The 27603-nt window shown below is 50.1% G+C and overlaps 1 protein-coding gene across 1 annotated transcript; it reads left to right on the top strand.

Annotated features, from left to right (window-relative positions):
• On the top strand, positions 1 to 26866 carry Stard10 (StAR related lipid transfer domain containing 10). Its single transcript, XM_035441347.1, is given in 7 exon segments — positions 1 to 314; positions 23121 to 23268; positions 23821 to 23924; positions 24505 to 24622; positions 26190 to 26242; positions 26453 to 26662; positions 26664 to 26866. Coding segments are annotated over 7 exon segments (1029 nt in total). The 5' UTR covers positions 1 to 107; the 3' UTR covers positions 26853 to 26866.
• The last annotated feature ends 737 nt before the right edge of the window (positions 26867 to 27603 follow it).

The following is a 27603-nucleotide window of genomic DNA, read 5'->3' as shown; positions in this document are numbered from 1 at the left end:
GGAAGGTGGCGTCAGCATCTGCAGCCGCGTCGACGTTGTTGGAGCCTCCGCGGAGGACCCAGGAGAGTCGGACTAGGATCAGGGCCCCGGGCCTCCCCACGTTCCCTATGGAGAAGCCAGCTGCCTCAACGGAATCCCAAGGGCCTCGGCCAGCCTTGGGCCGCGAAAGTGTCCAGGTGCCTGATGACCAGGACTTTCGCAGCTTCCGGTCAGAGTGTGAGGCAGAGGTGGGCTGGAACCTGACCTACAGCAAGGCCGGCGTGGCTGTGTGGGTGCAGGCTGTGGAGATGGATCGGACTCTGCACAAGATCAAGGTAGGGTTGTCCTATGGTACCTGCAGCCTCCACTGCTCCCTAACACTCTTGCAGGAGTCTTCTTGTCCTGACTCAGGCCAGGGGCCCACAGAGAGGTGCATCTGGGCCCAGAGTCTCCTACTATAAACCAGGAAGAGGCATGGTCCCCCATTACACATATGGGCTAACTGATGCCTAGATAGGGCTTGTGGATATGACTTACCTGGCTCACCGCGCTCTAACCCAGGCATGCCTGACTGTTTGGGAAGATGGGTGGTGGCCAGGCCCACTTAGGTGAATAGTTTCTCTCAGGGATATCTCTTCCAGAATAGCTTTCACTTGGATCCCCCCAGCTTGATTCACTAGCCAGGAGAATGGCCCCTTTGCTCCTTCACCCCCAGTTCTCTAGCCTGAGATGGGTTTTCTGCTCTACTTTCTGTACTCTTGGGTGCCAAGGATGAGATTCCTTCCTGCTTGATCCCTGCAGTCTTCCCTGTCCCTGCCCAGTTGCTCCATCATGCTCTGAGTCTCCAGCAGGCCTTTAGGACTGTGGTTGGCAGCTCCTGAAGGCTCCCTTACGCTGAGCCACACAGGGAAGTGAGCTAGGGGAGGCAGGGACTTAGCGCCATGGGAAAACAGTTCAGAAAGCAGTTGTATACTCAGCCCCCCCCCCCATCTCCCCTCCTCCTGTCATGACAGGACAGAGATTCTCCTCTCTGTCATGACAGGGCAGGGTTAGGGTTTGAGGGGGCAGAGATCCTGGTCTAGGGGCCCCAGGAGCTGTCCCCCACACATGTGGTTTTGTTGTGAGTGCCACATTTCAGGGTGTGAACTTCCCTTTAGAGGGTTCCTGAAAGGCCATTCCTTTGCACCCTTCTGCTGCTCTGGGTCAGGCCATGATGCATTCCTGTTCTTAGAGGCCAGGGCACTGGACTTAACAGGCTCCCTCCTGCTTAGGGCTGGGTCTGTGACTCCTGGCCTCACACCAGAACCTGAGGTGCTGGCCTTTCCCCTCTGGCCCTATGCTTTTCTGCCTTGCTTTAATCATTTACAGTTTTATCCACCTGTCCCCACATGATTGGCTTGCTCTTCCTGCTGTCTCTTTGCCCTCTGTGACTGTCTCTGTATGCCCTGGCCAACTGACTTTCTCTGGGTTTCTGTGTATACCACCTTCCTCCAAGTCCCTGCCCAGGCTTAAAGACCCTGGGCTGAAGCTTCTCCAGGGCCTAGCCTAGGTCTGAGCCTGGGGGGCAAGAAGGAAAGGGGAGTTAATAGTGCCAATATATTGCTGCCTACATGCAGGCTTCTCCCACAGCATCCAGGGCAGTGATGTTGGGGAAAGACAGACATAGGAACAAAGTGAAGGGTGGTGGACTGTGACTGAGAAAGGCTTAAAACCAGCAGTATGCAGGGGCTGGGAAGTATGGCTTCTCTACTGGGCTGGATCTCTAGGGAATGTGTGTGTGTGTGTGTGTGTGTGTGTGTGTGTGTGTGTGTGTGTGTATGTGTGCGTGTGTATGTATGTGTGTATATGGGGGGAGGTGTAGGTTCTCCTACCTTTTGTCAACAGGGCGGAGCTGCCTCCTCCATCTGGCTTGGTTAATGAATAAACCCAGCCTTGCCTAGGACTGGAGTTGGCAGGTATAGGGACCAAGCTGCCTCAAACAGACCCCTGTGGCTAGATCAGAATTGAGCATGCAGAATATTTGAAAAAGCTGTGGTGTTATGGGCTTCTGGGAAAGATGGCATATGTTTTCTCCAACATACATGTTCCAGTGCTTCACCTGCTGAACAGAGGCTGAGGTACCAGACAGACCTTTGTACAATCTGCTTTGTAATCCCATCCTCCTATAGTGGGGTGCAGGTTGGATCTGAGGACCAGAGAATGCCAGGGGCCAGCACATGGTCACATGGCTAAGTCCCAAGAGAGAGCTTAGAGCCTTGATGGGTTAGCTCCCAAGTCTAATCTTACCTCTAACTCTCCTCCCATACTGTCTCAGACCCATTTCCCACAGTAGAGGAGGTGAGCAGAACCTAGACTCAGGGTAGACTGACACCTTAGTTATGGCTAAACCTCCCTGCTTGTTCTTCCCAGGACAGCAGATGGAACTCTGTGAGATGAGCAGAAGTCTCTGAGCTTCCTGTCCCTAGATTCCAGGACTTCCAGTTGCCACACAGTTAATCCTGTTTCTGATAAGCACCCTGCCCTTGGCCATGCATTTTCTCTTGGTTATCTTATTTAGCCTCAGGCCAGTCCTGGGGAGTCATCAGTTTGTCTCTGTGTTACTAAGAAAGAAACAGAAGAAAAGAAAGGGTGACCTACAACTGAGGCATGAGTGCAACCCAGGCCAGCATGCTCCAGAGTGATGAACTTGCATCCTTAGGCAACACTGACCTTTAACCCCATCAATAACTCTTTGAAGATCTGAAGGATATTATGTTCTCATCATCCCATTCTTGTTTGATGGATGACAAAGCTGAGGCCCAGAGGGGTGAGTGACTCTTGCCAAGGCCAGGTAGAAGCCAAAGTCCCAGAGATCACTGGGTCACTTCAGGAGGCTGGGATTCATCTCAGGTTTTTGTTGAGATTCTGTCCCCTCTCCTGCAACAGGGCATGTGTGCTTGTAGGGGGATGGTGCCTTCCTATTTACTTGATTGATTTATCCTGCTCTTCTCCCTCTCTTTGTGTCCAAAGGTCCCTGGAAGCCACCATGGCTCTGGACCCAGCAGTCAGAGCCAGGACAGAGGAAAGGGGTTGATGGAGGCTACCCTACTCTTCTCCTCCCTCCTGGCCTCTGGCCTGGCCTGGCTTCAAGCCTGTACTGGGCTCTGGGTAGTGGACAGAAGGCAGACAGTGCTGCCTGCAAGTCTAGGCCTGGTGCCAGGGGTAGATGCTGAACATGGAACCCAGAGACAAGGCAGAGGACAGCTTAGAACCCAAATGCAGATTTCCTAAAGCCTCACTGTGAGAAACAGAAAACAGAAAACATTTCTCAGTCATTCAGGGAACTATCGAGTTCTGGTATCCTTTTGCTGTATGTGACCGAGGCACATCCCTTCCATTCCCTGGCTGTCTGGTCATCTGCCATTGGGCTTTCCTGACTTGAAGGACCTCTGAACTCAATGGCTGGGCCATGGGCGAGAGATGAAGGGCAGCCCTGGCAGTTATGCTCTGGTCTGGTCATCACCCATGCTCAGGTCTTCTGATACCTACTGCATCAGGAGGAGGAGAAGGAGGGGGAGGGGAAGGACTCCCAGATTCTTCCTAACACTTTCAGAACTTATTAGAGAGAGGGAGGGCAATCCTAAGTGGGTCCAGGCCCACTGTACAGGGCACAGGTTTGTGAGCAAGCACAGAGGCAGGGTGAGCCTAATAGGAACCATTACCTGTGACAGAGCAGACTGATGTCAGAGGCTCTGGGGGCTCGGAGTTAGAGCAGGGGTGAGAGAGTTCTTGAGGATGTATGTCCGAGAGTCTCTTGTTGCAGGAAACTGGGTAATGGGGACCTGTCTGCTGACTTCCGTTCCTGTAGTCCTTCCCTCTCCTTTGGAGGAAGCTCTCATTATCCCTTCCTGGCCCTGGCTCACTGTCCCTCTGTCCCAAGCCACAAGCACCTAAGGGAAGAGTCTCTTAAGACAGTATCCAAAGGTCCCTATCTCATGAGCACTGCATTGTCCTGTGACATGTGGGCTCACTCGGGGATCTCTGAGGACCTTTTTACCCTTAAGAGTCTGACACTCAAAGCTGTCCTGGGAAAGACAAGGGGTTGGGTGCATAAGGCCAGGGCTACTGCCTATTTTTTGTCTTAGTGAGTCTGCCATTGTCTGGTAGGGTTGTACTCATCAATCCGATGGGGCAGATGTGGAAAAATGGAGGCTCAGAGCAGGAGTTCACTGTGCAAGACCAAATAAAGTGGCTGAAACTGGATCAGAACCTAGGTCCTTGCCCCTGGCTCCCCCAATGCACACACAAAGCTGCCTTCTCTCTGCCCTTTGGCCCAGCTCTCAGTCCTGTTGGGCCTTTTTGTCTCCAGAACCCCATGTCGCCCTCTGTCCTTGGGTCTCAGTGCTGTGTCATTGTGAGAGGACACCTTGGAGGAGACCCAACTGGGTAAAAGTCCATTCCTCACTATGTGATCTGAGGGGTCATTTCACCTTTCTGGGTCTGTTTTCTTATTTGTGGTGGCAAGGGTGGGAGCTGATAGGGTTTTAGGATCTGGAGCTGTGGAGCTCTGGGTCCTGGCTTGGCCTTTGGCTCTGTAGGATCAGTTCACTCATCTCTGCAGGGTCTCTCTGCAGGATGCTCATCTCTGCAGGATGTCTCTGGACAGGTGGTTTGTAGAGGTGGTCCTAACCTTAGGCTGGACAGGTGGTTTGTAGATGCGGTCCTCACCTTAGGCCAGGGGAAGGATAAGGATGGTCAGCTAAGGCCTTGGAGGGTCCATCCCAGCCGAGAGGCCCCTAGGTGAGTGCTCTGCATCCAGGGGGAGCTCTGAGGATTCCTGCCTTGGCTCTAGCCTGACCTGACCCTAAGTCACCTGGAAGAAGGGGCTTCCAGAGCTGTCTTGGGGAACAGAGTCCCAGAAAGGTGTCTAGGGAGTTCACAGTCTGTGCTGTGGAAAAGGTGCACGGAAAAGGGGAATGGTAAGCAGTAGCTGGAGGTGTTGAGGATGCCTTTCTGGCTGAGATGCCTGCTTGAAGCTCTATAAGAGAAAACACAGGATCCAAAGTCTTTGCTGAGTGGCCCTGGGCAGGCTACTTCCATTTTCTTATCTGTTACAGAAGTGTCAACTGTGTTCACTCCGCTGCTTCAGTTACTCACTGGATAGCCTCTCTACCTGGGCCCCTGCTGGAAGTAGGGGACAGGGGGGAATCAAGGGCTCCCAGTTGAACAGAGTGGCTACCGAGCTGGCCAGTCTTCAGGTTCAGAGAAGGCCCCCTGGAGTACAACACCTAGGTGTTGCAACTGAGAGGAGAGACAGTAGGACTGTGACATTGGGAGTATTCTGCACAGACTCAAGAGTAAAGGTTGGGACAGGGAGATAGGACAGGGCGTTGGGAGAGATGCCCTGGTTAGAGAGGTAGGTCAGGCATTTGGCTGTCTGGAACTAGGGGTCTCATGGTGTCAGGGTTTTGCTGTGAGGGGAGGCTGCTGTGGCTGCTGCATCTGTCTGGGCAATGGTACTGAGTCTATACTGAAGCAGGGGGTGTGGGCAATGCAACTTAGGATCAGTCCAGAAAGATTCGGAGGAATGACAAAGTGCAAACTGACTTGCTGAGTAGGCTGGGGTGGAAGAAGGTGGGTTGCAGTGCCTCTTGTGGGCCTGTCCTGACAATGGGTGGTGTGCCTCCAGGCTATGTCCCTGTTGGGGGTAGGGGAGTCCTCTGCTCCTAGGCTGACTTAGCGGCCCCCACACCCAGTTCCCCAGGCTCCAGCTTTTAAACTTTAACGAGCTTCAGCTCAGTTTCCAGCCGAGAGTGTTTAAAGTTTCAGGAGATGAGAGAAAGGAACGAGCAGTCCTGGAGACAGCTGGGTTCTCTTTCTTTCCTTGTGCCTCCAAGCCTGGCTGGACCACCTGGAGCCAGAGCCCTGGCTACCCTGACCCTAGAGACTTGACTCTCTGTGGAGGTCTGAGACCTAGGCTGGGCCCCCTCTAGAGTATTCCCACAGGCCTGGGTGCCAGGTTGCCAACAAGCATAGATGGAAATAGAACCCAGTCATGGCCCAGGCTCCTCACCTGGGCAGATGGTTACTCTCTGATACAGGTGGAGGGACACAGCTCAGAGTAGGTGTCCGGTTGGTGGTGTCCCCAACCCTCTGTGTTTTTTTTATGTTCTTTTCTAGCATTCTTAAGTTGGTGTAGATGCTGTAGGTTCCTGTAGAGATTAAAAAACATGGGAATGAAGAGTCTCATGCTAAATACACACTGCCATTAAATGGAGCCTGGGGCCAGTGGCTCAGGTCAGCTGGTGATGTTCTCTGGGGCTTTCTTTCTTTCTTTCTTTCTTTCTTTCTTTCTTTCTTCCTTCCTTCCTTCCTTCCTTCCTTCCTTCCTTCCTTCCTTCCTTCCTTCCCCCCTCTCTCTCCTCTCTCTCTCATTATTATATTTTGTATGTGTCTGTGCACATAGGCATGCACTTGCATATGTCAAGGCAAGGGGTATGGAGCTGAAGTTGCTTCTCTCCTTCCACCATGATGGTCCCAGGGGTTGAACTCAGGTCCTCAGTCTTGGTGGCAGGTACCTTTACCTGCTGAGCCATCTCACTGCCCCTCTCTGGGGCATACTACTGCCTCCCTGCCTTTCAGCCTGGGCTCCCAGAAGACAGGCACATGCCACATCTCTAGAATCTTTCTGTCCTGGGGCAGGTATCACAGAGTCCATACATTTAAGGAGTGTATACCATATGCCAAGCATTGGGTTCGGCAGGGATTTGGCATCAAATCACATTTATCAGACCCTGTTGTAATGAGGATCGTGTTCTGACAGGAAGCCAAGCAAAACAGAAGCAAACAACTAAAGAAGATACCAGAGGGTGGCTCTGTTCTGAGCACAGGGTAATGTGGCGGGGGTGGAGGGTTCTACAGCTGGGCTTCTGTGTACGGAACTGGATTGTGGGTGACTGTGTGTGACACAGCCTTCAGATGAATGGATTGTGAGCCCCCCCCCCCACAAGCAGGTATAAGGTTCCCCAATCCCAAGAAGGTACCTGAGAAGTTTGGGTCATTCCACACTGAATGCATGTGTGTGCCAAGTGTGAGACTGTGTGTGTTTCTGTGTCTGGCATTACTCTGTGTGTGAGTCACACCCCCTCACTGCAGGAGCAGAGTTGTCTCTGATCCAATTATGTCTGCTCAGCTGTCTCCTGGCAGTTCATGCCCCCTGGTGCAGCTCTGGCTCTGCCATGGCTTCCCCTTCCTGCTTCTTCTTTGTCTGCCTCTGGCTTGGCTCTGTGTCTCCGGGTCTCCCTTTTCCAACCCTGTCTCTGTTTTCTCCATGCCGGGTAGCTGCCTGTGTCCCTGAAGACTCTACTTGCCTCTTTTCCTCTCTCTATTTTTTTCTTTCCCTGTCTCAGTTGTTTATTCATTTAGCAAACCTCTTCTTTTGCTGTTTACCTACTCTGCCAGCTATTGTGTTGGGGAAAGGGGGAGATAGACCTGGGTCCTCTCTAGAGCCTACAGGCCTGGTAGAGAGACAAGGACAGCTTCAAAGGAGTGCTGGGACAGCCTCAGTCTGAGACCAGTGACTGACAGACTGGGGATGGGAGAGGGGACGAGGCAGATTCTGGAGGTCTGTGAGGAGTTCCTGGATGGGACAGGTGTGCACACTGAGGCTGAGGAGGAAGGGAGGCAGGACAGTTGGATTTGCTCCTGAAGCCAAGGGAAGTAGAGGCTTTCAAGCTTGGCAGTGGCATTTGGTTCCAGGGTTTAGAAAACTCCCTGGCTTCAGGGGACCAATTGACTTGGAAACCTGGAGACTTGAAAGGAGGTTGTGGCTACAGAGGCCAAGCAGTGATGGTGGGGCCTGCCTGATGGCAAAGAGCACTTGCCAGGATAGTCCAGCGCCAAGCTCAGGTTCCAGGCACTAAAGGGAACAGGCAATTTGGACAGTCTGATAAGCTAGCTCGGACACAGGGAACCCAGTGGCCTGGGGGCTGTCTGGGGCTTGATGCCCAGAAGGCTACTGAGGAAGCTGTCTGGTGCTTGCTAGATCTTTAGGGATCATCATCCATGGTGGCCATGACCTCCGGGGAGTGTTTGTCTCAGTGTCCACTAGCAGCCCCTATCCTGTCTTGTCTCACTTTCCTGGTTCCCCAATCCTATTCTGTCTCCCCATTATACCTATTTCCCATCTTTCCCTCCTTCATCTGTCCCGTCCCCCCCCCCCCCCGTCCTCAGGGTAGGAGTGACAAGGCAGAAGGACAAAACAGGAGGTTAGCCTCTAGCCTTCATCATTGCTTAGAGCTAGGCCTACTGCTGAAGCTGGGGGTGGGGGGTGGTGTCCAGGGAGCTGCAGGAGATCAGTGGGAGGGAGGGAGGGAGGCAGCAGGCAGAACAGGGATGAGTCACCCAGCCCTGGATGGAGAGCAGCAGAGAAGGGCCTGGGTGGGTCCTCGCAGGGAGCTCTGTATACAGGAGATGGGAGACGTGGCCGGATGTCCCTCCTCCACCAGTCTTGGGAGTGCCATTTCAGAGAAAAGTTGAGTTACAGGTAGTGGCTGCCAGACCCTTTTCCTTGAGAGGGGAAGGCTGTGGGGAACCAATTGCCATTTTCCAGGTGTGAGTGGAAGAGGGAGTCAGAGACTTTTGTATCTCTGTCAGCATGTTTGTTCTTCATACCCTTCCAGTAGGTCCACCCCAAGCAAAACCTGCCTCAGGATCCTCTGTCCATCCCACACGTACTCCATAAGCCCCAGCCTCTGGCACAGACAGTCCTCATCTGGCTGAGTGCTGGCCCATGGTTCCTCACAGAACAGAGCCCGATTCTTGCAGACCAGGCTCAGGGGTGGACTTGGGGTTACATTGGCTCTAGACTGGTTCCTCCGCTCATTTTTCCAAGCCACCATTCACTAAGGGGCTCTGACTTCCCATAGAACGGGCAACACTGTCAAACCACTAGTACAAAACCTGGCACAGCGGGCACTCCATTAACAGTTGCTGAATGGATGAATGAATGAACCGGTTGAGCACCCAAGGGACAGCTCCATTTCCTGCCTTATCCTTGTTCACTCTGGTGACTCAGGTTACCTCAGGCAGCTACGTGTGCCTTCTCCTCCCCTCTGCCAGCCGTTTCTGGTTCCCAGCTTGCACCAGCCTCTGCCAAGAGCTTCTTCCCCTTTTCACCTGGATACCACCTGCCCATCTGGCTTTCTTTAGGTTTTGGCTTTGCTGTGTTTTCCTTTGCCTATGGTTCCTCTTTCTTCTGTCTCTGCCCTGACCCTTTGGGATTGTCATTGCCTGCTCCTGCCCTGGCCCCAGAGTGGGTGGCCTAAGGCCCTTCTGTTTCCCACTCCTAGCACAGAGTCAGTCTCAATGGCCACCAGTGGCACGAAAGCCCGGTACTGCTGAGCATTTCCAAGTAACCTGGTACCAGCCCACAGTGTCAGGCTTCAGCCTGACTGAGCCTGGGCTTTCAGGGCCCAGAACAAGGTCTTAGAGGTTCTGGACAGAACTGCTACTACTATTACTACTACTACTACTACTACTACTACTATTACTACTACTGCTGCTGCTGCTGCTGCTACTTTTTTTTGTTATTTTTTCTTTTTGAAGTGAATCATGATTTATAAGGCTAGAAAGGGCAGTTGGGGCCAGACCCCCCGGGAAACTTCAATCCAGGCTGAAAAAATATTTGACTGTATAGGACAATTAAAGTTCCTTTTTTTTAAAAAAAAAACAACTTTATCACTGGCCTGTGGTGGCACATGCCTTTAATCCCAGCACTTGGGAGGCAGAGGCAGGTGGATCTCTGAGTTTGAGGTCAGCCTGGTCTACAAAGTGAGTTCCAGGATAACCAAGGATGCACAGAGAAACCCTGTCTCAAAAAACAAAAACAACAATAACAAAAAAAGGCATGCACCACTAGGCAGTGTGTATCACTACTGCCTGGCCTGGACAGAACTAATTAGGATACCAAAGTGTTTATTTTTTTGACAGGTCTCCCTATAGCCAAGCTGTCATCAATCTAATTTATTATCCTGCATTAACTTCCTATGTGTTGGGATTACAGATAAGCAAGATGAAATGGTGTTTTTTATATTTCATAAATATTATAGTAATAGTAAGAGAATTCAAAAATTATAACCTGGAGGTGTGTGTGTGTGTGTGTGTGTGTGTATGTGTGTGTGTGTGTGTGTATGTGTGTGTTGCATATGTAGCTTATTTGGTACTTGGTGCTTGCCTGCATGCACAAACTTGCCTGGCATGCACAAACATGAAGCCTTGTGTTCTTTTCTTAGTACTGCATAAGCCCTATGTAGTAGTACAAGCCTATGATCTCTACAGTCAGGATAAGAAATTTGAGATGATCTTTGGCTATGTATCACGTCCAAGGCCAACCTGGTCTACATGAGACTATCTCGAAAAGAATTTTTGGTTTAAAAAGAACCACTACCCCCAAACCCTGGTTTCCTGAGGACTTCCCCAGGACTCCTTCCAGCTCTCTTTTCAAAGGCGTAGGTAATCTGTGAGTCATTGAAACCATGCACAGTGTTCTGTTTTGTTCATTTAAACTTGCATCAGTGGACGTTGCCCATATCACTAGAGTTACTAATTCATGAACATTTCTGGCAGCTGCTTTCCACTAGGCCTGTTCTGGCCTCTGAGGGTTGCAGAACTGACTGTGAGGCTGCCCCTGTCCTGGGTGGGGGGAGGGAGGGGATGGACAACAGGGCCCTTGGTGGCTCTGTAGTCATCAGGGTGGTATGTCATTCTGAACTGAACTGGGCTTATGCTTATGCTGTTCTCCAGTATAATTTTCAAATTACAAATGCAATAATATACTCATGAATATTGTAACAGAACTTTTTTTATGTTATTTTTTTCCTGTGCTTATTTTTTTCCCCAAGTGCTGGGGATTGAACCCAGACCCTCCCTACAGGCTAGGCAAACACTCTACCACTGAGCTACCTCCTCGGTTCTGTGTGTGTGCACAGATACACATGTATGTGTGTGTAACCACGTGTACGTATACAAAGAACAGAGAAAAACCTTGGCTGTCATAGCTCAGACACCATCTAGTTTGCATTGTCTTCTTTAGTTGTGTTGTTCTCGTGTTTCTCATTGGCCTGGAACTAGACAAGTAGATTAGGCTGTCCCACAAGCACCAGGGATCCATCTGTCTCTATTTCTTGAAGTGCTGGGATTCCAAGTTTGGGCTACTGCCTTTAAAAAACATCATTAAATTTTATGTGTATTGGTGTTTTACTTGCACATAAGTCTGTGTAACATGGTACCTGGAGGCCAGAAGAGGCGTCAGATCCCTTGGGACTGAAGTCACAGATGGTTGTGAGTCTCCAGATGGGTGTTAGGAATTGAACCTAGGTTTTCTAGAAGAGCAAGTACTCTTAACTGTTGAGCCAGCTCTCTAGTACCACTCCCACCTGCCCATGCCCCCAGTGCCACACATGCACCCTTTTTTAACATTGGATCAAACTCAAGTCCTGATTTTTTTTTGAGTATTAATTTTTTTTTATTTAAATTAGAAACAAGATTGTTTTACATGTCAATCCCGGTTCCCTCTTCCTCCCCTCCTCCCCTGCCCCCCACTAACACCCTACCTATCCAATACTATTTCTGCTCCCCAGGGAGAGTGAGGCCTTCCTTGGGGGGGGTCTTCAGAGTCTGTCATATTCTTTGGGATAGGGCCTAGGCCCTCCCCCATGTGTCTAGACTGACGGAGTATCCCTCTATGTGGAATGGGCTCCCAAAGTCCATTCCTACGCTAGGGATAAACACTGATCTACTACAAGAGGCCCCATAGATTTCCGAGGCCTCCTCACTGAAACCCACATTCATGGGGTCTGGATCAGTCCCATGCTGGTTTCCCAGCAATCAGTCTGGAGGCCAAGAGCTCCCCCTTGTTCAGGTCAGCTGTTTCTGTGGGTTTCACCAGCTCAGTTTTGACCCCTTTGCTCATCACTCCTCCTTCTCTGCAACTGGATTCCAGTTCAGTTCAGTTTTTAGCTGTGGGTATCTGCTTCTACTTCCATCAACTGCTGGATGAAGGCTCTAGGATGGTATATAAGTTAGTCGTCAACTCGTTATCAGGGGAGGGCATTTAAGGTAGCCTCTCCACTGTTACTTAGATGGTTAGTTGGTGCCATCCTTGTAGATCTCTGGCCATTTCCCTAGTGCCTGATTTCGCTTTAAACCTATACTGGCTCCAGGTCCTGATTCTTGAAGACCAAGTATTTTGCCAACTGAACTATATCCCTAGCTTCCTAATCTTTTTAGTGTGTGTGTTCATGGGGGCCTGCGCACTCACCTATGAGTGTGTACAAATGTGGAGGCCAGAGGTGGATATCTGATATCTTCCTCTTTTGTTCTCCATTGTAGTTTTTGAGACAGGGTCTCTCACTGAGCTTGTGCTTGCCATTTCAGCTGGGCTGGCTGGCCAATGAGCTGCCAGGATCCACCTGTTTTCACTGTGCTGTGCGGTGCTGAGGTTATGAATGTCTGTTATAGTGCCTGGCTTTGACATGGTGCCAAAGATCTGAACCCAGGTCTTTATGTTTGCACAGCAATTGCTTTACTTGCTGGGTTATCTCCCCAGCCCTTTCCCTTAGCCTCTTTCTTTCTTTCGTTCTTTCTTTCTTTCGTTCTTTCTTTCTTTCTTTCTTTCTTTCTTTCTTTCTTTCTTTCTTTAGACAGGGTCTTATTAAGTTGCCTAGGCTGGCCTTGAACTTGAAATCTTACTGCCTTAGCCCCTCAAGTAGCTGGGATTTCATAGCTGTGCCAACCAGGCCTATCTTGCCAAATTATTTTCTAGAATAGTGTGGCTAGCAAGGAGTGGGTATTTCATATATTAGTGGGTATATTCATATGTTAGTTTATGAGTATAAATAGATACTTCAGATTACTACTACTATGCTTATTATTGCTATTCTTATTAGTTTTTGGTTGTGTGCCTAGCCTTTAACGGCTGAGCCATCTTTCCAGTCCCATTATTCTTACTGTTATTTCGTGTTTTCGAGACAGGTTTTCTCTGTGTAGTCCTGGCTGCCCTAGAACTCACTCTGTAGATCATGCTGGCCTCCAACCCAGAGATCCATCTGCCTCTGCCTCCTGAGTGCTGGGATTAAAGGTGTGCACTGCCGCTGCTCCTGCTGCTGCTGCCGCCACCACCACCTGGATAGATTATTTGTTAGAGACAGAGATCTCATAATGTTGCTGGCTCCCTCCCTCCCTCCTCAACTGTAGGCCCACTCTCCTGATTAGCTTATTCTTATGACTATCACAACTATCAAAGATCTTAAAACAAATTCCAGATCTTCTCTGGGCCTGCCTCTTGGTATTCCCATTCCACCCCAACTCCTCTACTCCTTTGTCAGAGGAACTGTCCTTAAGGCAAAAAAAATTTACACGCACCCAAGGGTCTTTCCCAGCTATACAGGTGTCTGAACTGAACTGAAGAAGTATAGCCACCAGCGGACGTCCAGAATTCTGAATTCAGAGAAACCTCCTCAGGCACAGCCTCTCTGTGGGCCCTGTTCAGGAAGCAGCTCTTAAAGACATGTTCAGGAACCACAGAACTTCTGGGAGAAGAATGCACTGTCCACTTTGGATGGAATGATTGTCTGGTGTGGTGGGGACGAGGAGGTGTGGGACACAGTGCAGCCTGATGAATTTAGGGATAAGACAGCAGACACATTGGGAAAGGAGCCAGTGAGTGGATGTCCTGGGAGGCATTTGACACAGACCTGGAGGAGGTGTTCCTTGCTACCCATCATGGCAGCACTGACGTATCTTTCTTCTTCCCCCTTGCCAGCTATCGGAGAGAGAGAGGTCCTAGGAGATTCTGTTCTGAGGACTCCAGAGTCCCAAAGAGCAGGTCCTCCTTCAGAATGTCCTGGTCCTGGCTTCCTGTGGAAAGGGGACTAGAGCAGAGGGCCAAGGGACCGGCTAGCTGCAGAGCCTCTGACCTGCTCTGTGGCCTGTGCCCCTCAGAGCCTCCTGTCCTGGTCTGACTCAGTTGGGGCAGGGCCCGACTGTAGGTCTTGAAGGCTGAGTGGGTTGATCTGTGCAGGCCTTCCTGTAGCAAGTGTCCACCCATTTGTCCACTTGACCCTTTACACTTTGTCTTGTATGTCTTGCCCTTTGGAGGTTAGCGGGAATGCACTCCTTGGGCAGGGCCAGAGAGCTCTGGGAAGATCCTGGGCTTGAAGCCAGTAGAAGGCACATATTGGAGGCTTTCTCTACAAGCCTCCTTTAATCCTCACTTCCCCAACCCCCACCCCCAGGGAAAGATGAATCTCCTTTGACAGATGAAGGAGCTGGGACTTACTGCTTCTTTCTCTGCTCAAGCTAAGGCCACATAGCCCGGATGTAGCAGGTGTAGCAAGGAGAGATCTATCCCATGTGCACAGCCCAGAGCTGCTAGGTAACTGAGAGCCTGTGGGCCTGGCAGGACACTGTGATGGCCTGAGGCTTCTCAGAGAAGCTTCCAAGTCAGAGCCCTGTGCTGGGTTCAGGAAAGCACAGCCCTGCCTTGGAGTTCGGTGAGTGGTGGTAAAGTCAGAGGAGGAACCTGTCATCTGTCCCTCTCTGGCCAGCCAGCCCTCCAGAATGGCATAAGTACTGCAGTGTGTGTTCCTCAACCAACAGTCTCCAGCTGCCAGCGTGTTCGTTTTAGCTGAGCAACTCTTCTGATGCTTTGGAGTCAGGAGTCTGTGGACTCTGGCTCTCTGTTCTGGTACTCTGTGCCCTTGGTCCCTTATTGTACCTCTCTGGGCCTGTTTCAGCATCTGTGAGCTCAGACTTTAGAAGGTTATGGGGTGGTATGTCCAAAGGACACAGTACCGTGGCCTCAACATTTGCTAAATTTGAGCTTCTCCATGATACAGGTACATCTGTCTGGTTTGTGAACGATGTCAGTGACTCAGCATACGGCGGTGACTGCTGAGCTTCTGATTATGGGTCACAGCCAGATTGACTGGGCCTCAGCTGGGGAGCCTTCCTTTGGTTTGAACCTGGCTCTGTTGGGAAGGGTTGCCACTTATTGGTTATTTCACAGAACCATCTGCTCAGATTTTGTGTTGAGACCTTAGCGAGGTCTTCCCTTACCTGTTTTAGGGCCTCAGTTTCCCCAGTGGTGATTGCCAGATGGTAGTCAAAAGCATCATCTGTTTTCCAAGGGCAGGGATACTGGGAACCACCATGGAAAGTCTTAGTGGGAGGGTCCACATGGGTTGCTTATGTGTCTGTGTGCCCATTTGCTTACCCTGATCACTGGTTGTTAAGGCCAGGACAAAGCCTTTTGGAGGTGACCTGACTTGCTGTCCTAACTCAGGTCAGAGGCTGGACTTGGGAGATCCAGTTGCTCTCCCTCAGTGGGGAGCCTGCATCTCCAATGCTGAATGCTGGGATGAGGGGGCCTCTTCAGAATTCTGAAAGAGGTGAGGGCAGACAGGGACACAGCCTCTGGTCTCCTCCTGCCTAACATGGCCCTCTCTGCCCATTCTGCCCATGCAATGGCTTGTTTTTTGTTGTTGTTTTTGTTTGTTTTTAGCTCAGTTGCACCATCCCCCATGCCTCGCCTCAGGCCCCTGCTTGTTCTGTATTGTGAGTTTTCATCCTAGCCTCTTTTACTCTGCTTATGGGCTCCTCTTTGGGAGCTAAGCTTAGGCCTGGCTTGCTTGCCTCTGATTGGTTGCTCACTCCCTGTTTTGATTCTAACAGGCCTGGCACTTAGTAAGTTTCAGGAAGCTGTGCATAGATGATTGGAAGGGCAGGAACCAGGGTCAAAACAGGAGAACTGTGCAGGCAGATATGGCCCTCTAGTATAGAAGCCTGCTGGGTAAAAACAGCTATTTTTTGAGTGTTCACTATATGCTAGTATGCTAGTTATATTTCATATATTACCTCATCCAGTTACAACATCCTTAGGAGAAAGATATTATTACTGCCCCCATTTTTTATGTGAGGAAACTGAGGCTACTGAGGCTCATGTGTTAAGTCTTGTGCCTAGGGGTAAGAGCTGGGATTAGATATAGAATTGCCTGCCACAGAGCATTCATGAGTGTCCCTTGGCAGTCTTCCTTGCTTATCCAGTCTTCCGCTGTGACTGTGGGCTTGGGGTGCTGAGTGAGGGCTATGCCAAGGGGTTCTGGGCAACCTCACACAGTCATGGGGATCCGAATCAACAAGGTTTGGAGAGTGCTGGGGACACAGCTTATAATTTTCTCTGGTGACACTTGGTCTCTCTGGGACTCCTTTGTAACATAGCTGTCAGACATTGCTGTATCCAGACTTTGAAAGCTTTGAAGCCCAGTAGGGCTCCTAGGGGGAGCAAGTCCCCATGAGTTAGATTTCCAGATGAGGGCCCAGGGTCTAGCACAGAAACAAAGGTGGATGTCATGTCCTGTGCTGGATACTGTGGCACTGCCTCCAGAGTTGCTGCGGAAAGAAGCTAGGCCCTGTGCCACAGGCTGCAGATGCCGGTAGGCACACCTGACCAGGCTACCCATCCTGCCCCACACCCACTCCTTCCCCGTAGCAGCCAGGGTCCTCACCCTCACCACCTTCCTCCATTAGCCTGGGAGTCCTTTGAAGTTTCTTTGTGGTGTGGTGTGTGTGTGTGTGTGTGTGTGTGTGTGTGTGTGTTTTAACTTTATCTCCCTGTCTTAAAGATAAAGTGTCACACAGTGTCTATACCCAAGGAACTCTTCTCTGTTCTGTGATTCAGCATGGTCCTAGAGGTTTTTTTTTTTTTTTTTTTTTTTGGGGGGGGGGACTCTGTAGCTATAAAAGCTCTGATCTCAGAGTCTCCGGCAGGAGGATGGGCATTTTCCATGCAGTGTTGGTCTGAGTGCTTCAGGGTCAGGGAGTAAAGGAGGGGATAAACCTGGCCCCAGGGAAAGCATAGTCCTGGGTTGGATTCTAACATTTGAAGCTGAGATGTGTGGCCACTGTCCTTCCAGCCTCATTGTCCAGGGTGAAATGTTTGAGGACTTGCAAGGCCAAACCAGCTTCCAAACTTGATTTAGAGACATTCTGGTTTCCTATGTTCATTGATGGTTAAGAAATACGAGGAGGGGGCATTTGAGATACCTCAGCAGGTAAGATTTGCTGCTATGCCTGAGGACCTGAGTTTAGTCCTGAAGCCTACATGATGAGAAAACCAACTTCTTCAAGTTGTCCTCTGACCTCCCCATGTATGCGCATGCGTACACACACATACACACACACACACACACACACACACACACACACACACACTATAAATATATATCCCCCCCTTGGGTTGTGAGAGATGGTTTATCAGTTAAGAGCAGTGGCTTCTCTTCCAGAGAACCTGGGTTCAATTCCCAGCATCCACATGGAAAAGCCATCTCTAATTCCAGTTCCAGGGCATCTGATGCCTTCTTCTGGTCTCCATAGACACCATGGTGGTACACAGACATACATTCAAGCAAAATACCCATACACATAAAATAATAATTTAAAGTAATGTAAAAATATTTTTAAAAAGGCCGGGCGTTGGTGGCGCACGCCTTTAATCCCAGCACTCGGGAGGCAGAGGCAGGTGGATCTCTGAGTTCGAGGCCAGCCTGGTCTACAAGAGCTAGTTCCAGGACAGCCTCCAAATCCACAGAGAAACCCTGTCTCGAAAAAACAAAAATAAATAATAATAATAATAATAATAATAATAAAGACAACAGGAGGAAATCTTGGTGGCCCCTGCCTATAATCCATCTGGGAGGCAGAGGCAAGAGGATCAGGAGGAGTTTAGGGCCATTTTTAGTCACACAGGAAAGCTAAGCATAGTGGTACACACCTATTATTCCAGCCCTCAAGGGGCTGAGGCAAGAGGATTTTGAATTCAAGGCTAGCCTTAGCTACATAGCAAGGGCCTGTTTCAGAAAACAAAACCAAGCTGGGTGTTGGTGGCATAACGCTTTTGGTCCCAGCACTCGGGAGGCAGAGGCAGGTGGATCTCTGTGAGTTGGAGGCCAGCCTGGTCTACAGAGAGAGTTCCAGGATAGGCTCCAAAGAAACTCTGTCTTGAAAAACAAACAAAAACAAAAACCAAAACAAAACGAGAAACACCTGCCCTTCCCTCAAAAGCGCATAGAGCTGACTTTAAATCCCGCCCAACTGCTTTCTTGATGTATACTGTAAGTTTCTTAGTCTCCCCAGCACCAGGGTCTACTTTGCAGCACAGGAGCAGTGGAAGCTTCCCTGGACCTTAGGAGGCTGCTGCAGAGAAGATTGGTGCTAATAGCAGTGGTCATGTGGTCTCTGCCGCCTTGTTGAATCTTTTCCTCACCATTGCATCTCTCCTTGTCCATCCACTCACTCCTCACTCACTCATTGATAGTCTCCTTCAGTCTGGTACAACTCTCAGATTTTCTCTTGACACTTGAAACTGTGACACAGGCCAGTTCTTTTGTAAAATTCCTGCAGTTGGGGTTTGTCTGGTGTTTTTCTTGTGCTCGGTGTTGTGCCTCTTTGGTGGAGGTAGCACGTAGGTGATGTCTCTGTTCTTTCCACTGCATCCTGTTTGGGAACACATGATTGTAACTTGACCTATTACTAGTAATGTTCACAAATGTACTAGCCTTCTCTACTGTGAAGCTATCCCCACCTTGTGTATTTGGATGGGGACCTTCTGTTCACCATACCCCCAGGTGGACACACTCAGCCACTCAGTACACCGTGCTCTTGACTGGCTCGGGGCCTCGGTCCTGACTGCACTCTGCCCCGGTACTTGATGTGTGCATGCATATACACACATGTATAGGGGCCGGAAGGTGACATTGAAGTGTCTTCCTTGATAACTCTCCACCCTAGTTAATGGAGCAGGATTCATCAGTGAAGCCATAGTTCACACAGTCCAGCTAGCCAGCTTGTCCCAGGAATCTCCAGAGGGCTACCACACTGTCTTGAATTTTCATGGTGATGGTACTCACACTTGCATATCAAGTGTTTTACTCAAGCCATTTCCCAGGCTCTTATTTTCCCCTTTAATTAATAAGTATTTGATAGGCAGTGCCTTGTAACTATGCACATAATCCATTCTTAATCATACATTGCATTTATGGAGCCAGACCTGTATATACTTTGATTGGGTTCAGTATAATCTGCTGTTATCACTGTTTTTCATTACTCATTTTAATGAGCTTGTCCTAGATGTAGCTCATGGTAGAGTCTTAGTTTGCCTGGAATTACGGTCTCCCAGAACTTGCAGCTTTCAGTGGTAAAACTCTGAGAGACCTGGTAAACTCTGAGGAGTTGATTAGTTTTCAGGCTGGTTCTCAGTCTGCTGGACAAGGACCCTGCCATTTCCTTCCCTTCCAGCAGTAAGATGTCCCTGGCTCATCCCATACCTCCTATGACCCAGCCCTGGAATCACCCATTTGTCCAAGCTGACTTGGAACCAGGGACCTTTTGAGTATTAGGCTATGTATGCCATGCCACAGAAACTTGAGCCAGGTGGACATGCTCAGCCACTTAGTATACCATGCTCTTGCCTGGCTCTGGGCTTTGGTCCTCACTGCACTCTCTGCTCTGTCCTTGGCAAACACCTCCCTCCTAGACTGAATTTCTCCAGGAAGTCGCTCCCCACCAGCCTCTGAGGACCCAGGCTGTTCTGAGTGAGCTCTACCAGGCATGCTAGGTCATCTTCCTTGTCTGAAAGGTTAAGTCCTGGCTTCAGATTCACTTCTGCCTCCTGACTCAGGACAGGGCTGGAACTGGGGACTGCTAGTTAAGTGGTGGGATCCAGTCACACCTTTTCATGGACCAGAAAAGTAAATGGGGGCAGAGGAAAAACAACTTTCATAAAGCCACACTTTATAGGTATAGGTTGGAGTTGGAGTTCTTTTTTTTTTTTTTTTTTTTTTTTGGTTTTTCGAGACAGGGTTTCTCTGTGTAGCTTTGGAGCCTATTGAGTTCATTCTTTAATTTTTTTCTTTTTTCTTTCTTTACTCTCCTCTCTCCCTCCCTCCTTCTCTCCCTCCCTCCCCCCTCTTTCTTTCTTTTTTCCCTTTCTTTCTTTTTTTCTTTCTTTCTTTCTTTCATGGTGGTGGTACTGGTAGAACCCACAGCTTTGGCCATGCTAAGCATTGGCTTTGCCAATGAGCTCCATCCTTCTCTTGCCTGAACTTTATAACTTTCTTTAAGCTGGTTGTGGTGGCCCACGATGGTAGGATTTGGTGAAGGAGGCAGAGGCAGGAGGATCACTCTGTTTAAAATAAAAAATGAATACATATGTATTTATGCATGCATGTGTGTTTGTGATCATGTGTATGTTTTCAAATTATTTTGTTCAGAGGCTTGAAGGTAGGGAAGGGACTAAAGATTTGTCTGGTGTTCTCAACAGGGTGGAGATCTATCTGACCTCCTGGTGGCTGACCTCTAGAATTCTTCATTCTAAAATGGGTCTCATTCCTCAGAATGTAGCTATGTGCTAGGGGATCTTTTTACTTAAAAAAATGTTATTAGCCAGGCAGTGGTGGCTCCCATCTTTAATCCCAGCACTTGGGAGGCAAAGAGTGGCAGATCTCTGTGAGTTTGAGGTCAGCCTGGCCTACAGAGCTAGTTGGACAGCCAGGGCTACACAGAGAAATCCTGTCCCGAAAAACTAAAGGAAAAGAAAATTCATTATTGCTGAAGCAGTACTTCAAACATTTCAGAAAATCAGAAATACAAATGGAAGGAAAACAAAATATTGCACTCCTATCAGAGAGACAGCCACCGTGACTGGAGATTTGTGTGTCTCAAGCTTTTTCTAAGCATAGATTTTCCTTACTGCACGTTGCAGTTTGTAACATACTTGGGGGGGGGGTGCAGAAATTTCCACCATTTGTTTCCATTAATTTTCAGTGCATCTAATATTCAGATCACCTCCATGCTTCTCTAGTTGTCCCCAGAACATCTCTTGTAAGGTGGAACAGGGTTGTTGTACAAGGCACTAAAGAGGCTGGGGCAGGAAGATCACAGTTCAAGTCCAACCTGGGCAGTTTAATGAGAGCCAATCTCAAAATAAAAAAACGAAAAGAGGCCTGGGAATCCAGCTCAGTTATAGAACATTTGTCTTGCATGCGTGAGGTCCTGGACCAAATCTCTGGTTAAAAGGAAGAGGGAGGGTCGGGCGCACGCCTTTAATCCCAGCCCTCGGGAGGCAGAGGTAGGCGGATCTCTGTGAGTTCGAGGCCAGCCTGGTCTCCAGATCGAGTGCCAGGATAGGCTCCAAAGCTACACAGAGAAACCCTGTCTCAAAAAACCAAAAAAAAAAAAAAAAAAGAGAGAGGGGGGAGGAGGAAGAGGAGGAGCCAGAGAAGGGAGAGGAGGAGGAGTGTCCTGTTTATAGCTGATGTTTAACAACCCAGAGTCACATTTTACAAATGGTACTGCCTAGGGCTGGAGAGATGGCTCAGTGGTTAAGAGCCCTGGCTGCTCTTCCAGAGAAACTCACAATTACCTGTAACTCCAGTTTCAGGGGATCTGATACCTTCATGCAGGTAAAACACCAATGTATATAAAATAAGTCATTTTAAAAAATGGCAGGTGGTGGCAGCACACGCTTTGATCCTCAGGAGGCAGAGGCAGGCAGATCTCTTGAGTTCAAGGTCAGCCTGGTCTATAGAGTGAGTTCCAGAATGGCCAGGGCTATTCAGAGAGACCCTGTCTCAAAAAAACCAAAAACAATGACAACAGTAACAACAAAAAACCCAAATGGTAATCCAGGCATGGTGGCACTTTAATCCCAGTACTTGGGAGGCAGAGGTAGGCAGATCTCTGAGTTTGAGTCCGACCTAAGAGAGGTCCAGGAGAGCTGGGGCTACACAGAGAAACCCTATCTCAAAACAAATCAAACACCAAATGGTGGTGCTCTGTTCTTTCTTTATGGTATCAACCTGACAATGTGCCACCCATCTACAGGCTGGGAGCTCCACCTGGCTTTGTCTACATCTGTTCTCATGATGTCACTTACCTTGTTCCTCTGTGACCTTTATTTTTTGTAATCTGAAGTGGTGTGTTGGGTATAGTGAGTTTTTTGTACTTAGAATCCTCAGCTGGGAGCTTTCATGTGCTCTCATGGTGCCAAGGCCTATCCAGGGCAAGGGGGAGGTGGAGCTGCCTCTTCTGTAGCTACATGTACTCCCTCGTAGGTAGAGAGTAACATGTATGTGTGGGTTTCCTGTGCTGGATGAATGTCAGTTCTGAGAGAACATTATAGGCTACATAGCAAAACTGTTGTATTTGCTATGGGGAACTTGATCTTGGGGGTTGGGCTCTTGGGGTGGAATAGAACAAGGACACCGAATCTCACCTTTTTGAATACAGATCTTGAGAACCCTGGTTCAGTCTTTACTTGCTTCCCAGACATGTGAGCTGGATTAAATCCCAGCCCTGCTACTTAACCAGCCAGGTGACCTTGGGCAGGGCACTAAACCTCTTTGAACCTCAAGTCCCTTTTTGGCTTTCTTAACCGGCATAATCATTGGGAGGCCTAAATAAAGCAAGGTGCACTTGGCGGTTCTCTCCCCTGGATGGGAAGCTCTTTTGAGGGTACAACTAAGTAACAGGGAGATGTCTGAAGATAGTCTCCTAGCTTAGGATGACTGACAGTCCACTATCTAACCCAGGCTGGCCTTGAACTTGAGGTGATGCTTCTGTCCCAGCCTCTCGTGTGTGTGTGTGTGTGTGTGTGTGTGTGTGTGTGTGTGTGTGTGTGTGTGTGTGCGTGTGTGTGTGTGTGTGTGTGGCACATGCACGCACACGCACACAGAGTATGGCCAGGTGGTAAGGTCTGTTTGGGCATTTGATTTTTTCATTTAACGTATACCTACCTCAAGCTCCTTGTTGAATTAACTGTGAGCTTCTGCCCACACGCTGCTCCCAGGGGGTATGGAGGGCAGACATAGAGACTGAGTGTGGGAGCCTGGATGGCTTGCCTGAAAAGGATTCCTGAAGAGGAGACTGGGCTGAGCCGGGGTGGGGGGGGGGGGTGCCGACTGTCCTTTGGTACAAGAGGTTTCTGGGGAGCTGGGCCAGGCTTGTGATAAGAAGTGGCCAAGCTGGCTCCAGTGTCCCCCGTTGCTATGTCTTCTCTTTCCCCCGTGCCTCGCCTGTATGCCCCGACAATCCATGTCTGTCTGCAGTGCAGGATGGAGTGCTGTGATGTGCCAGCTGAGACGCTCTACGACGTCCTGCACGACATAGAATACAGAAAGAAGTGGGACAGTAACGTCATTGAGACTTTCGATATCGCCCGCCTGACTGTCAACGCCGACGTGGGATATTACTCTTGTGAGCAGGCACAGAACAGGACTCTAACCCCTCAGCCTCCCACCAGGCCTCCTCCTCTAACTTTCCCTCCCTGCAGTCACTCCTGTGGCTGGGCTGCTCAGAGACCTGCACGCTGAGCTGGAGAGCTGCCCTCTTCTTGGGCGCAGTCACATACTCTCACTGACACACACACATGCAGACACCACACGCAAACATATGCGTGCACAGGTGCACATCCCACTCACAGCCACCTGCCATGTACTACAGAGACACATTTTTATGCGATCACAGTACTGTCTTTCTTTCAAATATATTCACATACACACACAAGTCAGAACAATAAGGTAAGGGCTGTGTGAGGCCCTGTGGGACAGGGTAGGCAGAGATAGCGGGACAAATGTTCTGCTGTGCCCTCCCTGGTTCCACAGTGTGTCTATGGTAGAGGTGGGGGCACTGTCTGGATGGGGAGGGCTGGCAGTTAATAAAGATCCCCAAGGCTCTGGCCTCCATCACACCCTCCCTAATTGGTAGATGGGCCAGCAGCCTGGCTGAGCTGTTCCTTGTCCTCTACAGGGAGGTGTCCCAAGCCCCTGAAGAACCGTGATGTCATCACCCTCCGTTCCTGGCTCCCCATGGGCGCTGATTATATCATTATGAACTACTCAGTGAAACATCCTGTGAGTTGGCCTGCCCTCCCTCCTGGATGTGCAGCAGGGTGCCGGGTGGGGCGGGGCTGGGTTGTGGCTGTCACAGTGACTTCAGGCAGGCATGGGGGTCAGTTTCCTTCCTGCATAATGAGGATAATGGCTTCCTTGCAGGGGTTGTCAAGCAGCTCAGGGAAAGGGCAGTGTGGGCAGAAAGGGTGAGTGGTTTGTACTGATGTGGCTGACTGGCCCTTGGGATAAGGCTGGCATAGAAATGGGGGAGCAGGAACTATATGGCCAGATCCTGTGTCAGGGCTCACTTGAACTCCCTGGCAGAGCAGAGAGGGCAGGCAGGCTAGCCTAGGCAAGGGTTGAGTGTCCACAAACACTCATAAACCCTGACTCAGCCCTGTGCTGTCCTGAGGGTACAGAGAAGGCTGTAAGAGGGGCAAGGATGACCTGGCCTGATGTTTTTTTTTTCCTTAACCCATAGATGCCAAGGGATGCGAACAGCTATGATTTTGTGTGTGCTCGCTTGTGCACAAGTGCATGCCTTATAGAGACATTTCCTCCTTCCGTTCCCATCTCACCTCCCTGTGTCTTTCATCCCCAGAAATACCCACCTCGGAAAGACTTGGTCCGAGCTGTATCCATCCAGACTGGCTACCTTATTCAGAGTACAGGGCCCAAGAGCTGCGTCATTACCTACCTGGCCCAAGTGGATCCCAAAGGTGAGGGCTTGGCCCTGCAGCCCATGATGGCTCTTTCCTGTACAGGGCATGAACTTGATCAGCCAGGCCACCTGAAGGCCATCTGTTAGGAGCTACTTAGTATTGGGGGTGTCTATATCCAAGCTAGTGGTTTGAAAGGAATGGACCTAAGAGGCAGGCATTGCTCCTTCCAGGAGCTTGGATCTCTTCCTGGTGCTAGCACCCTAGTTTGGACCTGTGCTGCCTGTCTCCTTCAGCCACATCCCAGAGGCCTGGGTTTTCCAAGCCTGTCACCTCACTTCCATGTCAGCTGAGCACTCATCTCTGTTGAGGTGGCCAGCCTCCTAGACATCTTTCTCAGGGTATCTTCTAGACACTGGAGACTTGTATTCAACTATGAACTCACCACTGGCCTCCTAAACCCACCTTTTCTTCAGATCACCCCTGCTCAGCACTTATCAGTTAGCTGGGGCCAGCTTCTTCTTGTCAGCTCCCAAATCCAATACTTAGTCTCTCTCCCCTTCCCTTTTTCCTCATTTTGTACCCCAGGCTGGCCTTGAACTCATCATCATCCTGTCTCCATCTGCTGAGTACTGGGGATTGCAGGAACATGCTAACATACTCAGCCCCTGGTTCTTACCTTTTCACCCTCTAGCATAGCACTTAGCCTGTCGTTCTCTTGATACTCTTGTCACTTTGTCCAAACCAGCTACTAGAGGAAATGAAAAACAAAACCTCTTTATTTCCTGACTCACCTGCTTAAAATGCCACAGTGACTTTGTTTCCCTCTGAGTGTAGCCTGAGCCTCTGCCCAGGATTTCCAGCCCCTCCACACCCTTCCATTTCCCACCCCCATGTTCTTCCAGCCTTTATCGTCCGTTAGCTGCCTGCACCTCTCCTCCTTCCTCAGGGCTCCTCTGTAATTCCTCCGTCCCCAGTTCTCAGAGTGAGGACCGACTCCCTGTGTGTGGGGCCATTCCCCTCTGGCAGAACACCAGTCCATGTTGAGACAGCAGACATTGAGTTCCTGTTTGGATTCCCCAGGCTAGGCCAGGGTGGGTGTCACAGTGAATGCGGAGTGAGTGGGTTACTGAATGAGTGAATAAACAATAGTTAAACCTCAAGTGTCATCGACAGGAATACCCCATGTCACTTGGGCACAGTGGCCCAGGCCCTTGGCCCTTAATGAGTATATAGAGCAGGTACTTGGGAGTGAGACAGTTGGAGAACTGGGCTTTGGATTCCAGGTCAGGCTAGGCTGTGGTCTTAGGAGGCCCAGAAGGACAGGTAGGAGAGAGGCTGAGCACCAGGGACAGTCCTGGGTTATCAGTGTGAGGGGAAGAAGGTGACAGTCTGGAGCTTGGTGGGTCAGAATGTCAACTCACAGGTTACTTGTAGTCGCCTAGGACCCTGTGCTTTTCTTCTCTGCAGCTAGAGCTCAGCAGAGACAGTGGGGACAGAGATGGGCATGGGGGATTTGAGAACTTCATTGAGAAGAGAGGAAAAGGGGTGGCCTCCCTGCAAACTCAGGCAGTGGGTGGGACTAGGTGCTTAAAGCTGCCTTTTTTCCCTATCCTTGCCCCCACAGGCTCTTTACCCAAGTGGGTAGTGAATAAATCATCTCAGTTCCTGGCTCCCAAGGTATGTGGCTTTGTACTTTGGAAAATGGTGGGAGGGACAGGTAGCTATGGGCAGGGGCAGAGTTAACTCTGGCTGATGGATGAACCAGGTCTCCAAACTGGGCCATGATTGGGACACTGGGGACTGCTGTGCACCATTGGAGGTCACTGGAGGGGTGTGGAGAAGTGCTGGTCCTCCATGCACCACTAATAATGTTCGGACACTCTACAGGCCATGAAGAAGATGTACAAGGCCTGCATCAAGTATCCCGAGTGGAAGCAGAAACACCAGCCGCACTTCAAGCCATGGCTGCACCCGGAGCAGAGCCCATTGCCCAGCTTGGCATTGTCAGAGCTATCAGTGCAACACGCGGACTCCCTGGAGAATATTGATGAGAGTACAGTGACAGAGAGCCGCGAGGAGCGAGCAGGTGGTGCAGGAGGAGAGGGCAGTGATGATGACACCTCGCTCACCTGAGTACAGCCTCTCTGCAAGGACCAAGACAGGACTGGGGTCAAGCCCTAGGGCACTGAGCCTTCTGCACTTCCTCCCTTCCCCCATCTGCCTTCTGGGGGCACTGGGCTCCTGCTCAGGTGGCTGCAGCCTAGCTGGACATGGCCCCAATAAATGAACCACACAGCCCCAGCCAGCTCTTTCTTGTGCCTGCTTCTCATCTGCCCGACAACACGCTGCCCTGTTCTACAGTTATTTTCCTTAATACTATTATTGCTCGATGGACCTTTGCACCTGTAGGCATCTTATTTCTACTTCTGTAACTGCAGGATGGGGTCGTTGCTGCCTCCTGTCCTTTGTTTCCTTTCTCCCTGTCCATTTGCACGCTGACTTTGCTGGTCACAGAGGTTATCAGCTGTTTTCGGGGTCCTAGGAGGTGCTGGTCTGGCCAGAAGTCAGGTTTTTACTGTGTGACAGACCTCTGGTCCAATCTAGCTTTGGACTGTTGGTCTGGCACACTCTGTGGCTCCTGTCATCACAGAAGGAAGGGGAGGGACCCATGGGTCAAAGACAAGGGCTGGAGGCCTCAGAACTGAGAGGCAGGACAGTGTTTCCTGGAGGAGGGAGAGGGGTGGATGCTGGTGAGGACATGTCTAGTGCACAGAGAGCCAGTCAGTGTTGAAGTCCTTAGACTGGGATTGACAGAAATCCTGGGGTCCCTCCTTGACCAGGTGCCAGCCCTCACTAATGTTACACCTGGCTGCTCTGAGACTAGAGGGAGGCCTGACCTGTCTCTGCTGTCTGTGGCTCATCTGCTGCCCAAGGGATGCCCAGAGTCCCAGAGTTGGTCTTAAGCTTTGCTCTTCTCTGGTATTTTTGGCATCACAAGAACTTGGAGTCTATAAGTACTCCCAAAGATCTGACCCTGT

Source organism: Cricetulus griseus, chromosome 3, assembly GCF_003668045.3.
Source record: "Cricetulus griseus strain 17A/GY chromosome 3, alternate assembly CriGri-PICRH-1.0, whole genome shotgun sequence".
NCBI lineage: Eukaryota > Metazoa > Chordata > Mammalia > Rodentia > Cricetidae > Cricetulus > Cricetulus griseus.
Note: the sequence above shows the minus strand (reverse complement) of the source record. Positions and strands in the feature narration are given on the sequence as shown.